The sequence below is a fragment of the Barbatula barbatula genome, assembly GCF_947034865.1.
Source record: "Barbatula barbatula genome assembly, chromosome: 25".
Classification (NCBI taxonomy): Eukaryota; Metazoa; Chordata; class Actinopteri; order Cypriniformes; family Nemacheilidae; genus Barbatula; species Barbatula barbatula.
The window spans coordinates 11040227-11055243 of NC_136788.1; the positions used below are offsets into that span (position 1 = coordinate 11040227).

Genomic DNA, 15017 nt, shown 5'->3' on the forward strand with positions numbered 1-15017 from the left:
AGGCTTGGTGGTCTAGCAGAACATTAATCTCATTTAGCGTCACTTAGAGTAACTAAATTAGTTTCATTCATAGCACTTACGGGAAATAATACAATCATTTAGAAGACGATCAAATCAGTTGCGCTGCACGGAGTGCATTTTCCGTTTTTCGATATGTTGTACAAATGCTTAGCTTAGAGATGTTTTTGGATCCATGACTGTTAGCACTTCCGGCCTCTCCAATTGTCTGAATTTCTGTGAAAACATACAACTGACGAAAGCGCCTGTAATACATAAAATTGGAAACAACTTTCGCACATGCGCATGTCATGGTGTGAGTGTTCGGTTGTTTCCTGACATCTTGTGGTTATAATGAGTTACTACACCATGAATGGTTTTCTCATTGCAGCAAACCAACGCTAACCATACATTTTGTTTGAAGACATATGAAGAGTTTGGTTCCAAAATGAGATAATTCCGTTTTTAACATTTTCAAAAAACATTTTTTATTGTGCATTAATTCATGTCAATGAAACTGCAGTTTAAGTAACATTTAACTATTTTATATAATTTAACTAATTTACGACATTAATGTAACTTTTGTTTTACTTTATTGATTTTTATTTTATTCCATTACTAGTATCGACTACCGATGTGATATTTACTGTAACTATAGAAGATGCAAAGTCAAAGGAGTTGAAATGTTTAACTTTTGCAGAATGTCCGGCAAAACGGCCACTAATAGACTGTATTTTAATTTATGTATTTTTAATTTTAAAGTGGTGCTGATAAATAACTTTTAATGAATGTTATTTATAATAAAACGGTGCAACAAAGTAGCAACGTAGGACAGTAACAGCTATTAGTTTACACAGAACACCTCACTGTACTGTATATAGCCTTCTGATATGTGTAAAATAATAAAACAATATTTAAAATACAATATAAAAAAATGAAATGAATATTTCCGAATTTGTTCCGCCAGACTCTGACGTCATTTCTGACGAGGCTCCAATCAGACGACATGAATGAAAACGCGTCCAGCAAGCGCGCTCCAGTTGCTGGGTATAAAGTAAACGGTTATGCGCGCTGTTTGTTTTTGTAGTAGTCTACTGATGTCGATGAGCACGGCGAGCATGTCAAGAGAAGAGACACAGGAGTCACTGGACTACTTTAAAGACAAAACGCTCTGCTTTTGACATGGTGCGCATTCTTTTCTTTCTCAGTGTTGTGCATGCTGAGACTTCACGGATTAAATAAATAAGCTTTGTTAAAACAATAGACGGTCTGTATTGTTTATCTTACTGTAGCCAGATTGCATACAAATGTCTGACGTATACGGTACAAAAAGCTTATCTTTGTGCACATGTTCATTTTCTTATTTAATACACTAAGCGTGTTCTCAATTTTGTTCTTGAATGTCGATCTTGTATGTCAGCAAGAGCAGAGTGATTAAAAGTGCTCTGTAACCTGTAAACTCAACTCCTGCATGATGCAGGATACATTGAGTGAATGACACATCTGGGTCATGGGAGTGACTTTATTTTGTAGGACTAATCATTGACATTTGGGAGCTGCATCCAAGTGACCCAACAGATATTTTGCAGGAGTCAAGGTGTGGTATGTATCTATTATTTTTGTGTCTGTTTATTATTGTATCTTGATTATGTCTGTAATTTGTATTATATAGTTATGCATTTGTATACATACATACATTTGTTGTCTAAAGTAGCTACACTTACTTTTAAAATGGAATATGTTTCTGAGTAACCATTGTATATGCACCATTGTTAAAAGTTTAGGGTCACTTGTTTTTCTTTAAGTTTTCCCTAATAATAGGGATAAATAATAAAATAATAGCGAAACTTCTAGTGAAAACTATAAAATCACAATAAATAAGTGATGTATATTAACTATGTTTATATTCTTTTATCAATAAGCCTCTTGAGGTTCCGTATTGAGGTACAGTATTGAGTCTGTATTTATTATTGGCTCTTATTGGCTGCTTGTTCTTAATTGTTTTGTCATCAATTTCAAACACATTTTTTATACAACTCATGTAATGTAACGAAATATTTGTAATATTGTAATGAAAGAAATGAGGATGTTAGCACTATACTTTTCTTCACAATTTCAAACATTCAGACATGCTCTCACATCAATAGGTTTTTAAGATCAAGACAAACATTTCAGTTTCCGTAACTTTTATAAAGTAGTTTATATACATAAATATATTTATCATATATATATTTTACATTTCTCAATTAAAAACTCTTTGTAAATTAATTAAATCTAGTTTAATTCAACAGCCTATTGGTGCACCATGAGTGCCCAAGTCGAATCAGATGTGTGCATCATTTCTCCTGAGATGCCAGCCATGTTTGATGGCATGAAGCTGGCGGCTGTTGCTGCGGTACTTTATATCATAGTCCGGAGTCTAAACCTGAAGAGCCCCACGGCGGCCCCTGACATCACCTGTCAAGATACACCTCTCAATCGCTATCTGCTGAAATCCTGCCCAGTCCTTACCAAAGAGTGAGTGCTGTAACCTGTCAGGTTCCTGTAATTGATCTTTCTGCCAACGTATGTTACATAACCAGTGGTTACACGTCATCCTTCTTTTTAGATACATGCTAAAATACAATAAAATGATGCAATCTTTCTCATTGCTGTAGAATGACTCTAGAAGAATCCAGGGGTGCGTGTATGACAAGCTTTATTAAGCATTTAAGTCTGTTTTATTGAGCTACTTTAAAAGTTTTACTTTGTATGTATCCAGGTACATTCCCCCGCTGTTATGGGGAAAGAGTGGACATCTCCAAACTGCTCTTTATGGCAAAATGGGTCGAGTAAAGTCGCCTAGCCCCCGCGGGATCCGTAAATACCTGCCCATGCAAGATGGAGCAACTGCCACATTTGACCTGTTTGAGTCACAGGGCGTCCACAACACTGGAGGTGAGCGGGCCTTTTGTAATAAAGGGATGGTGCACCCGAAAATAAAATAATATTATAAAAAAGTTTAAAACTCTTAAATCTACATATGTTTGCTGTTACATACTCCCCATTGCTATTCTGTGCCCGTACTTGCATGAAGGGTGTTTGTGATTTAAAGAGGATTCCTCCGGAGACACGTAGGTGTCCTCTCCACTGTTACTAGAGTTTATCTGACTCTGTCTTGTCACAGATGACATCACCATGGTGATCTGCCCTGGGATCGGTAACCACAGCGAGAAGCATTATATACGGACCTTTGTGGATTATTCCCAGAAACAAGGCTACAGATGCGCCGTGCTCAACCATCTTGGAGCTCTGCCAAACATCGAGCTAACCTCCCCAAGGATGTTCACCTACGGTTAGCCATGTGTGTTTGTTGGGAAACAAGCTTGCTTGTAAAAAGCAAGGCTGTTGAAAGCGGTCATGATTGTTTCGTCATTAAATAGATGTGTCTGAAATTAGTGGTCGGGTGCTAATCTTAATTTTTTATATATATAATTAATCTAAGTGTATTTAGTATACTTTAAATACACATATTTTGCATTTATAGTAAAAAAAACCAGAATGCTAATTTCTGTGATATTTTTCTACGCTTAAAGAGACCGTACACCCAAAACAAAAATTCTGTCATCATTTACTCACCCTCGAGTTGTTCCAAATCTGTATACATTTCTTTGTTCTAATGAACACAGAAAGATATTTTGAAGAATGCCGAATACATTGAAAAATGACGATGGTTGTCAAAAGTGCCCCAGAACTCTTTGCTTTCCTACATTCTTCAAAATATCTTCTTTTGTGTTCAACTTCTTTTGTGTTTGGTTACGAGCATTCTTCCAAAGATCTTTCTCTTTGTTTATCAGAACAAAGACATTTATACAGATTTGGAACAACTCGAGAATGAGTACTGTAAGTGATGACATAATTAACATTTTTTGATTAACTGTTCCTTTAAAAGGCTGTACTTGGGAGTTTTCAGCTATGGTGAGCTACATCAAACGCACATTGCCTCAAACCCATCTTATCGTGGTGGGCTTCAGTCTGGGAGGGAACATCGCCTGCAAGTTTCTGGGTGAGAATCCCACCAATCAGGAGCGAGTACTGTGCTGTGTCAGCGTGTGCCAGGGATATAGTGCTCTACGGTTAGAAAACACATTTAAAATGTGCACTTAATATGACTGAAGAGATGAATAGATTGAAAATGTGCTGCATGTTATTCATGATTATTTGTATGCTTTCCAAAAGAGCGCAGAAAACATTTCTACAGTGGGACCAATGCAGGAGGCTATACAACTTTCTTATGGCTGAAAACATGAAAAAAATCATTCTGTCTCACAGGTTAGTCGCATGTTTTCATTTATTAAGATAATTGGCTGCATAATGTGTACTGTATTCAGATATGAACACACATATATGAATGACCAAAGCCCTCAAAAAACCCAACTCAAATCACATCTATTTATATAAACTGTATATTTGAATAAGTAAGTGGAATAATGGACAGACAGTTTTTTCCACAAAACAAATATTGTCACAAAAACCAGGTTGACAACCGAATAACCGAATTAAGTAAATCTGTATTGCAGGGGAAGTTTATTTGGTATGAGATCTAGCAAAATGGAGTCTGCCGACCTCAGTCACCTTTATACAGCCACTTCACTCATGCAGATTGATGACAACATCATGAGGTACCTGCTCTAAAATGAATTTCATTTATTCATTCCTGTCTATAATGACATGTCTACTTATCAGTCTCTGTTTCTTTGATGTGATAGGAAGTTTCATGGACACAACTCCCTCAAGGAGTATTATGAGAAGGAGAGCTGTGTGCATTATATTCACAATGTAAGTGACTGGGTGAAACGCTTTGGACTTGGACTTCTGAAATGACTTCTGAAACCCCTTGGTTTTCCTTTAGTCTTGTAAAAATGTTCCCATTACACTTCTGCGTGAGGAAAATAGAACACCATTGAGCATTTACACTATCAACAATCCACCGTGTATAGTATTCAAATTCTAATCAAGTTAAAAAATGTATACATAACCTCAAAAGGTCAAATTTTTTCTCTGGTTGTGCTTTTGTATTGATGTTTATGTCTTGCTTCTTCGTCTCTTCTTATAGCACATTGTTTTATCGAAATCCGTGATCTTTATGTCTTATGTCAGATCATTGTTCCTCTCCTCTTGGTGAACACCTCAGATGATCCTCTGGTCCATCAGTCCCTGTTGACGATACCTCGCACACTAGCAGGTATTAAACCTTCATGTTTGTTATAAGAAAAAACCTCTCGGATGTGAGTGATGTGGAATTTGCCATCTTTGCTCAACTCTGTTCAGAATATTGATATAAAACCAAAATTATATGTTATTTAATATTTGTATTGCTTTAAAAGATATTTACATGTTTGAGTATTATTGATAGAAAGGAAAGCTGCTTTGATTTCAGATAAATGTAAACAATTATCCAATGTTGTCTAGAAGTGTTTACTGTATATTGCATTACCTACAGTCACAATATTGGGCAAATCAATTATCACAAATATTTTATTGAATATCGTCTAGTTTAAAAAAAAGCCTTTAATGTAAACATTGTGTGAACATCAGCAATGTCAAGATCAAGTTCACAGGCCTTGGACACGCACATTCTAATAGAGCTTTTAAAGTCCATTAAGAGTCTCAGGTCCTTGTGTCTAAGATCCCTTCTCTGACACCGGTGCTGAATTTTTTAGGGCTATCTGATCCTTCTCTGTGAGATTATTTATCAGATTACTGCTGTAAGATCCTTCCTTCAGCCTCAGGTGAAAGATCCAGCACTGAGTTTCTATTAACAAGTCTAACCGCCTCACAGAAAGGAAAAACTGTATGGTTCACCTGACCTTCAGCTCCTTCCCTTTGAGCTTCAACAAAGCTTTGAAGTCTATACATATTTAACGAGCCCAGAACCGAAGTCTTTGCAGCGTCACAAGTGCCGTCAGATGTCACTTTTGGCGTTTGGGGTGCAGGTTTAATATAGAGTCCTTGTGAGTGCTGAAATTTGTGCTAAAGAGAAAAAATATGAGTGTGATTTTCTAGGGTGTGCTTTTAAAATACATCTTTACTTGTCACTGACAGAAAAGAAGCAAAACGTGATGTTTGCACTGACGCTTCACGGTGGCCATCTTGGCTTCTTCGAGGGTGCTGTCCTCTTTCCTCAACCTCTTTCCTGGATGGACAAAGTCATAGTCAGTTACGCTAATGCTATCTGCCAGTGGGAGAAACATAAGCCACAATGCCACTGGGACACATATGAGACACTGCAACACGGGCAGTAGTGTTCTAGTTTTCTTTGGATTCATATTGAATGTTTAGGTGATGGCTTATGGAGGTCAGACTCACCAGCGTCTTTCCTCTGACCTTCAAGGAGGACATCAGGTATGAGGAAAAGATACGTATTGGACATATCATGTATGCTTGTATCGGTGGTGGTGTTGTTGCTGCAAATTGACATTTGTAGTATTTTTGAAAAGGTTGTGGGATACCTTGTATAACATATTGCAAGATGAAGCTTTATTAATGTAAATATGGTGATGGTCAAACCAAGAGAGCCACATTTACATGTATGTCTGTCTTAAAATGTTCAAAAATCTTTCGAGAACTATTTAGTGATGTTTGTACACATTTAAAGTGTATCATGTGGAAATCCTTATTTACTTTTGAAAAGTCTTTCAGATTGGCTGATGTTTGTTTCATTGACATTAAATGATGACCGTTATAAAACTGTCACTTTATTACTGCTTCAGTGGCATCATTTTTGTCTGACAATGTCTCCCCCTATTGGCCTTCTTGTAAAAGCACACGTCCTATGACCCTCAGATGTTGAGAATTTTATATAAGCCTGTATCCTTAGATGTCCCACAGTTTGTTTTAAAAATCGTGAAACCTCATATTTCAAAGATTGCATAGCGCAGTTACAATTTTCAGTTTATTGGCCTGAAATTAAAATGGAAAAAAAAGGAAAGCAAAGATTTCTGGGGCACTTTTGACTACCATTGTAAGTCTTCCTACTGTGGTAGTCAATAGTAGCCAAGAACTGATTGGGTACAGGCATTCTTCCAAATATCTTTCTCTGTGTTTATCAGAACAAAGACATTTATGCAGATTTGGAACAAGGGTGAATAAATGATGACAGAATAAAAATTTTTGGTGCCCTCTTATTGACCACGTGACCATTTTAAGCATGTATTTGTGACTCTTGTAATCACACCAACAAAATGGATGACGTTCTGAACGGTCTTTGTTTTTTTAATGCTTAAATGAATACATCATAATGTAATACAATTAGGTATGCACTTCATGAATCTCTTATTTTCTTCATATCCAAATAAATGTAAATCATTCCACTGACTTTAACTTTTTTATTTAGCAATTTCCCTCGAGAGAAATAACATAAATGTCTGTCCTCTGCCAGAGATTGACATTTTTCCAATATCATTTCTATATTTTGGGGTAAATCTGAAATTAGGGCCCTGCCCTTGCAAGATGACAAATACAGCTCTGTATCATAGAGACCGGAGGTCATTTGTCTAATGAGGTTGGCTGTTTGGCTTTGAACCCAGCAGAATAGAGAACGTTTTCTATCTCAAAAATACAAACACATTCGATGATTCTGTAATACAACATAACTAAAATGACGAACATGTAAATGGTGATGGAAAGCAAACTTAGTCAAACAGTTTTGCTGCTGTGGCCTTGCCGTCATATTTCGAGCCTTTCCCATCAAATTCTGAAGGCAGGATTTCAGCCTCAAACTCCTTTAAATAGTTTTCCAGGTCATCGCCATGGACAAACACCTTAAGCACAAGAAGTCAGATTTATCTTATTTTCTGTTTTTGGATTACAAAAAATAATGTCTCTCTGATAACAACATGATTTAGTTAGTGTATTAGTGTTTTTTACTATCATGTCGTCCATGAATTTCTTTGTAAAATTGTATAGTCAACACAACTCACCCTTTCCAGCAGTTTGCTCTTCATAAGGGGTTTGACCACATTGTAAGTGGTGGTAAAATACCAGGGCTGGTGGATGAAGTGCACTGCTTTAAAACGTGCTGGAAAAGAGTCCTGCCGTGCACAAGTGAGCAACAAGGAGACAAACAGCATGATGAAGATCGCCATATTTGAGGCAGTGAGTAGTTAACCTTCAAAATGAAAATTCTGTCATCATTTACTCACCCTCTTGTCATTTCAAATCTGTATGACTTTCTTTCTTCGGCACAACACAAGAAGATATTTTGAAATATTATTGATGTTATTAACAGCCCCCCATTCACCTGCATTGGTTATTATAGATGTGAATGGGGGGGATGTGCTGTTCTGTCACCAACATTTTTCAAAATATCTTCCTGTGTTCTGCGGAAGAAAGAAAGTCATACAGGTTTGAAATAACAAGACTGCGAGTAAATGATGACAGAATTTTGACAGTGAACTCCTTTAAGAACAAATAAACACATTTTCAATCAACAGACACCACTCCTCACCTGCAACATATCCACCATTTTCTTAAGCTCTGTGGGCTTGATGCCTGAAGCCTGCTGCATGGTGAAGCCATTGAAGTTCTCAATTATGCAAAACCCATTGATCTGGGTCTCCTCATTTTCCAGAAGCTTCTCCAGGATCACACAATAAGCTCTGAGAATCTGAAGCCAACACAATATTTAGACACTGATGATGCCTATGATGTAAAACAACCTATTTTATGCATTAAAAAATATTAGATTTCAGAAATAAACTGCAAATATACATATTGGGTATAAAATAACATGGAAAATATATTTTTTTGCCATCCCAGCTGCCGGAATATGACAGTTTTCCCTCCTTTCCCCATTTACCTCATCAAACGTGATCTCCTCATAGTCCCAGTTCTCAATGTTGAAGAGCAGCACCACACGGCCGTATTTGTCTCTTCTTGACAGGATCCCTGGGTAACCTGCCTCAATGGTACTGCGCACAGCCTCCGGGGTCAGGTTCTCAAACAGCTCAGGGTAGTCTCGCCTGAAGCGCACATAACCTTAGGGAAAAGAAAACAAAAAGCAAAATCTAGATGGATCCCAGTGGATCAACCAGTAAGGTTTAATACCAATATATGCAATTCTACAGAATAAACTTGTCATGGGCACTGCCGCTCACCCTTCATCAGCTCGTAGGCCCTGTGTAGTTCATATTTTCTGGCACGGATGAACCGCACCAGCACAGCATCGGGTTTGTCCCCAAAGGTGTCTTTAACACCCTTAGCGATGTCGTCCCCAGAGTCTGCCTTCTCTTTTATAATATCTCTGAGTTCCTTGACGGCTGACACACGCTTCTCGCTTGTTTCATTTAACTCATCTTTAGCCTGGAGTGACATTAAAATCCTATATCATTAAGGGCTATAAAGGTAACATTGATTAAAAATGTATTTTTCAAGATTCAGGCACACCTTTTGCACTGTATGATCGGGTAACTTAGCACAGGCCCCAAACACAGGCCCATGATCTTTGACTGTCAGGTGCTCCAGTTTGGCTCTAAGGGCCTGTTCCTCCTCTGACACCATACGGAATGTTCCACTCTGTAGACAATTACGTGACACGTGATATAACTATATTAATTATTGAGGGCAGATGTTAAGCTCCCTCACATGAATGCGTAAAGTCTGTTAAACCCCCGTCTGAGATTGGAGATAAGCCACTAATACTAAGAGCTGCATTGTACTAAAAACATTTGTTCACTGTTGGTACGAATCAGCAGGGCTTTGGGGGAACTGGTTTTAGGCAGGGTGACATCACATGATATATGACATAACTGTCCTTTAATACTTTTTATTAATTACAAGGGAAATCTTATTTTTATGGGATGAAAACCTCATGTGTTTAACGTTCATTTTTAAAAGCTACATATAGCTACTTATATAGAACATCCAGGCTTTATATTTTGTATCAATGTGTGCGTTCTTTGGAAATAAAATCCATGACATTGCTATAGCATTAGACTCTACACTTTGTTTTGTTAAAATGTTAAACTTCATAGTCAGTCAAAAGCACATTCAACACTTAATGTAGTAATGGATATCATATAAAGATATTAAAAAGTACTTACTACAACAGCCATTGCTTCGAATGCTCAGTGTAATGTTCTGATAAAATAAAAATATGTAGAGAAAATGTATTTTTATTTGACATGTATCCAAAAGCCTTTGTCTGAAATAACTACATCTCAATTATGCAAACCCATGTCAGATCATACATCTTGAGTGACCATAATAGGAATCCAAATGTAAGATTTTTTGTATACACCATATTTTCAGCCAAACTTAGCATTAAATGCAAATTCACATTTATTTAGTTAACCTTGAAAATCAATATAATCTTTCTCCTGTTTAAATTTAAAAGGTCACAAATAACCACCCAACTTCATTAAAAATGAAATATTATTATAATATTACATATTATTAATATTATTAACCAACGTACATAACCATAACAAATTACTCAACAAGTGAATTGTTCAATCTCAAGACATTGCATTAACACTCACCAGACACAATGTGGTACGTCTGAAGGTCCCCAGAACTGAGGTGAGAAACAGCAGACTTCAATCATTTGTAGTGTGACCACAGATGGATTAATACCGTCATTCAGGATTATGCAGATCAGATTTTATGTTAATCAGTGAAAAACACTGGGAAAAGGAGGGAAGAGAACATTGACCATAGCCTGCAGCCAATAGTGTTGTTGTCCTCAGACAGCTTGATCTTTTAATGTGATCAATGGCAACCTTCCCTTACCCCAGTATGGCATCTTCACATATTTCATTGGATTTGGAATGAGAAGAGTTTGTCAAACGTAGTCTTGGAAAGGTTGAATGTGAGGGAATGGGTATGGCAGTCCATTGGCCAATAAGATTTAAAAGGATTCCAGCACCAGTGAAAGAAGCTATTGTTACTCTATGTATGGTAATGTGAACAGTGACTAAATAAGTTAAAATAATTTTAAACCGTAAACGTACATGCAATACACACATTAAGTTATTTCCATTAAGCATGGAATCTTGGATCTAGTTCTTTGCTAAAAGTCCTAAACCTCTCACATCACCACAACATTCCTGCAATGTGGTCATAATACAATAAAGCAGGATTTAGTCTTGTGAGGGTCTGTGGAACCTAAACAGTAGCACTGCAACACAATGCCTGTCTCTGTTACTAGAGCCGCTCAGCATCTAGTTTTCAAACTCTATGATATATTTGGACTCTTGTGTCAAGGTACGGTATTGTCAATCAGTATCAGTTCAAGTTGATTGACAGATAACAGGACAACAGTCAGCTGTTGACTAATTATTCTGTTTTGCCTTTTGCGGTTTTAAAGAAAGTGTTTTGGGTAAATTTACTTTAGCTTACGCAGAATTAAAAAGATTTTAAAGGTTTGCAAACTTTTAACATGTTAAAACCAGAATACTTAATTAGCCTCAATTCTTTTTTGAAATCTTGAGAATACAACTTTAGTTTAAACTAGGGTCAGGACAAAAATGCCCACGATATTTAACGTGGAGTTTTAAGTCATTTTTATTTTACAATATTCTGCTTAAGGTTAAAGAGATCTAATTAGTTATTTTTCCACAATGTCAGACCACAATAACAAACTTGATACGTTTACAACATTCTAGCAGCTAGAAATAGATAAGTTTCTTTGAGGGCTATGAAAAATGAATGAGATTGACTTTGTATCCGTTTTATTGAGACATTTTGTAACCTAACTACATGTGGTCTTTTTTGGATGAAATGCATTGTCAGTGAAAACAGGAGTAGGTAATAGTATCTGCAAATTGTAGAAAAGCAGCACTTTGTCATTGGCAGACATTGTATATTGACACGTATTTTGGTAACTGAACCCACAAATGCAAATTAGTTAAGTTATTTCTTAAAATACGGCATTTGCCAAATCTTGAAAACCTTGATTCAAATAGCACCATTTAAAACATTACCATTTTGAATCCCTTAATGAACATGAATACATTTTACTAAATTAAGTTCTTCATATGATAACCACATAAATGCTCTTTAAATAGAATTTCAACAACCTAAGGCTCACAAGTATTATCACAGTATAAAATATGTTAATGTGGCCTTAAAGAATGTTAACATGTCAAGTTTGATGTTTAAATATATTAAACAATGTTTAAATAACATTATACCAAACAGAATATATTTCCACGCAATGAGGTTCACAATATCACCGTTCTAACTCTTATTCTGCATTTTGTTATAAACTGCAATCCATTACACTTTCAGGCCAATACTGGTCCTGCATGTAGTGCTCAAGGGAGTAGTTGGGGTCTGAGCTATGACCTGTAGAATTTTGGGATAAGTCCTTTTCCCACTGGTCTTCTACCAGCTTGTACAGGTCCAGGGCGGCACGTGCATCCTCTATAGAGCAGTGACCCTTTCTGCCAACCTGTTGCAAATAAAACATGAATTTATGATCTCACTTCATTAAACAGTGAATTAAATGTGAATTCTGGTGCTAACCTGTATGTTGCTACCGAGTAGCTTTTGGGAGAGTTTCTTCAAAGACACCGTGCATCTACGTGAGGCTTCATACAACTCTCGAAGCAGCCGGCAGGAGCAGGTATCCCTAATCATGTGTCCTGGAACGGTGATGTCCAGAACCTTGAAGTCATTATACAGGGAATGACCAACTATAACCTTCCCTTTCAAGATGCTAACAATCTAAAGGGGGAAAAACAACTGTGTCATTTAGAATACTTCAATACTGAATTCAACAAATGCATGCTTGGAGTTTAATTTATCCAAAGTATATAAATACTATAATAGATGAAAGCTTGACAATGATTGACTCTTACTTCATTCTGTGCCTCCTCAAAGGGTATTGCTTTTGCTAAATGATGTTTCCTAATGCCACTCCATCGAGTCCTGTAGTCTGTGACTCGCTGCCCAGGCAAAATATATTTGTCATAAACAACACTACCGTAATAATTTACAATGCTGCAGCGTGCCACTTCACTACACCGGCCGCCAGGTCCCGTGCCCACCATTTCACAGTCCATAGAAACTATGTTTGAGTGATTAATTCCCACACATGGTGAACTCCTGCCACTAGTGGATGGACTGATCTCAGATGAAAAGCCACTGTCAACCTCCCAGCTGTCACCAAGTAATACTGCAGACTTCACTCCATAAGTCCATGTCCGTGGGTTACTTCTGGGTCTTTTTATTTGCAAATCATCAGTCTGTTCCATTAAAGAGCCCAACATATCGGTAGGTCTAACGCAGTCATGTTCCAGAATATCATCTGATTTTCTTTTTATTCTTTTCTGATCACATTCTTCATGTGATTCTATAGAACTATCTTTCGCTTTGCCTGTTTTACGCCCATTTGCTTGGTGTGAAGTCTTGCTCGTTTTTGTGTTGGAGGTTGTCAAACTATTCTGATCCTGACCCACACCGTGGCTGGTGTTCTGTCTCCAGGGTAAAGCAGACATTGTCTCTTTAAAGATTTACATCTGTCAATAAAGAACACACTTTTGTCAGTAACTGTGAACACTGGATGTGGTCAAATCAAATCATGAAACGAAGGGTAGCAAATCTTTACTACAGGTTAAAAAAATTATATATAACCGTGACGTAAAGCATCGTGGTCAAAGGAACGAGACTGTCAAGCTAGCAAGTAACTTATAACGTTAACTTAGTTGATTAGCTAACGTGATCGGTATTGACTCGATAACGCACCGTACAAAATACATACATACGTAAAGACTTAATAAAGCGTCTGACATATTGTCTACACACGTCTACACAAGCTTTGATGTAGTAAAATCACAAAATACTGGCTAGCACACACGTCCCACGAAACAACGACTTACGTTTACTGGCAATATAAATAATAAATAAATAAATAAAATAAATAAAAATAGACTAAATTATAACACTTGAGAACATTCTAGCAAAGTACGCTAGCCAAATATTTTAAAAACACTTTAATAATTTCATAGAATACAGCAGACCTCTGCGTACACGTGGCTCCGGTGTGCTGCACAGGATACGGGTCTGGAACATGCCGAGACATGACACAAATCCAGCGATTTGATTGGCCAGCCAGTTGAAGCCGCATTAGACCCTGATTGGTCGAAACAAACGCAAGCGCGCTAACCCCCACACTTCGATGAGTTATGACGTTTTTACATCGTCCAATGCAGATACTAATGCCTTCTACTATGCCGAAGTTTTTCTCTTTCTTTCGTTTTTATTTTTCTTTCTCTTCCTCTTTGTATGATCCGATCTGTATAATATTGTAATTTTCTGAGATTTCTATTAATAAAAAAAGTTCTTAAATAAAAAAACGGTATTTCTGTATTCATGTGTCTTCTTAAGATGTAATTGTATTACCTTGTTTTTTTGTTAACCCTGGCAAGTTTGTATGTTTTTATTTATTTTAGATATTAATGTTCTTAAAAATGCAGTAATTACATTCAAATAAATTATTTTGAGGTAGAAAATATCATAAATATTGTCTGGAACGCAGAATTAAGATGTTAATTTATGTGGGAAATAAATAGTTTTTGCTTATGTTTTAAGGTTGTTTTTATGACAACATGTCTAATAAGCGCAAGGAGTCAGTTTAAGTGAGCACGCGAATGATACGCAGATTTATTTCCTGGGAATGTTTGAGGTTTGACAGTAAATTTATTGATGGTAAATAAAGATAAATGCTTCTGTAAAACATATTAGCGTAACAAAACCCAATGTCAGGCACCTCTGGTATTGTTGATATAATAACCGTTTAACCACTAGATGGCCTCGTTCATCAACAAAACGCAAATCCCACCGTTCACTTGCACTGATTGGATGAACATAGGCCAACCTCCTGAAATCACTACTAACCCTTTTACAAGACAACTAAACTCTTACTCGCCCAATCCGATGCCATTCTTTTTAATATGTTCCCACCCCTTTCTTCTCTCGCCATCTCTCCTCCCCCTGCCCGAGAGCCCACCGTGGGGGGAGAGTTTAATCCAACTGGA

At 36.9% G+C, this 15017-nt stretch overlaps 3 protein-coding genes across 5 annotated transcripts; 1 reads left to right on the forward strand and 2 right to left on the reverse strand.

The window, feature by feature from the left end:
* Positions 1 to 996: 996 nt before the first annotated feature.
* On the forward strand, positions 997 to 7348 carry abhd2b (abhydrolase domain containing 2, acylglycerol lipase b). 2 transcript variants are annotated; one of them, XM_079449819.1, is made up of 12 exons: positions 997 to 1182; positions 1531 to 1599; positions 1920 to 1941; positions 2289 to 2514; positions 2759 to 2934; positions 3164 to 3331; positions 3929 to 4112; positions 4216 to 4308; positions 4557 to 4658; positions 4746 to 4815; positions 5137 to 5221; positions 6082 to 7348. In XM_079449819.1, exons 4-12 carry the CDS (start codon positions 2303 to 2305, stop codon positions 6279 to 6281), a joined length of 1290 nt encoding a protein of 429 aa, XP_079305945.1. In that variant the 5' UTR covers positions 997 to 1182; positions 1531 to 1599; positions 1920 to 1941; positions 2289 to 2302; the 3' UTR covers positions 6282 to 7348. The 2 variants fall into 2 exon arrangements, with proteins under 2 accessions (XP_079305945.1, XP_079305944.1); XM_079449818.1 differs by lacking the exon at positions 1920 to 1941.
* On the reverse strand, positions 6496 to 10813 carry rlbp1b (retinaldehyde binding protein 1b). Its single transcript, XM_079449820.1, has 8 exons — positions 10518 to 10813; positions 10080 to 10116; positions 9424 to 9552; positions 9135 to 9339; positions 8837 to 9015; positions 8486 to 8644; positions 7959 to 8069; positions 6496 to 7799 (listed from the first exon to the last, which is right to left on the reverse strand). Exons 2-8 carry the CDS (start codon positions 10089 to 10091, stop codon positions 7671 to 7673), a joined length of 924 nt encoding a protein of 307 aa, XP_079305946.1. The 5' UTR covers positions 10092 to 10116; positions 10518 to 10813; the 3' UTR covers positions 6496 to 7670.
* Positions 10814 to 11533: 720 nt separating this feature from the next.
* On the reverse strand, positions 11534 to 14140 carry isg20 (interferon stimulated exonuclease gene). 2 transcript variants are annotated; one of them, XM_079449505.1, is made up of 4 exons: positions 14001 to 14140; positions 12840 to 13499; positions 12505 to 12705; positions 11534 to 12430 (listed from the first exon to the last, which is right to left on the reverse strand). In XM_079449505.1, exons 2-4 carry the CDS (start codon positions 13476 to 13478, stop codon positions 12239 to 12241), a joined length of 1032 nt encoding a protein of 343 aa, XP_079305631.1. In that variant the 5' UTR covers positions 13479 to 13499; positions 14001 to 14140; the 3' UTR covers positions 11534 to 12238. The 2 variants fall into 2 exon arrangements, with proteins under 2 accessions (XP_079305631.1, XP_079305632.1); XM_079449506.1 differs by having other exon boundaries at positions 11684 to 12430; positions 13860 to 14033.
* Between the last annotated feature and the right edge of the window lie 877 nt (positions 14141 to 15017).

Bases quoted from the DNA above. Each gene is read 5' to 3' on its own strand.
- abhd2b (XM_079449819.1), top strand. From the start codon at position 2,303: ATGAGTGCCCAAGTCGAATCAGATGTGTGCATCATTTCTCCTGAGATG. The intron at 2,515-2,758 runs GTGAGTGCTGTA...GTATGTATCCAG, and splicing joins TGCCCAGTCCTTACCAAAGA to GTACATTCCCCCGCTGTTAT. The intron at 5,222-6,081 runs GTATTAAACCTT...TGTCACTGACAG, and splicing joins GATACCTCGCACACTAGCAG to AAAAGAAGCAAAACGTGATG.
- rlbp1b (XM_079449820.1), bottom strand. The intron at 9,016-9,134 runs GTGAGCGGCAGT...CTTTTCCCTAAG, and splicing joins GGCCTACGAGCTGATGAAGG to GTTATGTGCGCTTCAGGCGA. The intron at 8,070-8,485 runs GTGAGGAGTGGT...TGTGCACGGCAG, and splicing joins AAATGGTGGATATGTTGCAG to GACTCTTTTCCAGCACGTTT.
- isg20 (XM_079449505.1), bottom strand. From the start codon at position 13,478: ATGTCTGCTTTACCCTGGAGACAGAACACCAGCCACGGTGTGGGTCAG. The intron at 12,706-12,839 runs GTAAGAGTCAAT...TTCCCCCTTTAG, and splicing joins TTGAGGAGGCACAGAATGAA to ATTGTTAGCATCTTGAAAGG. The intron at 12,431-12,504 runs GTTAGCACCAGA...TATTTGCAACAG, and splicing joins TACTCGGTAGCAACATACAG to GTTGGCAGAAAGGGTCACTG.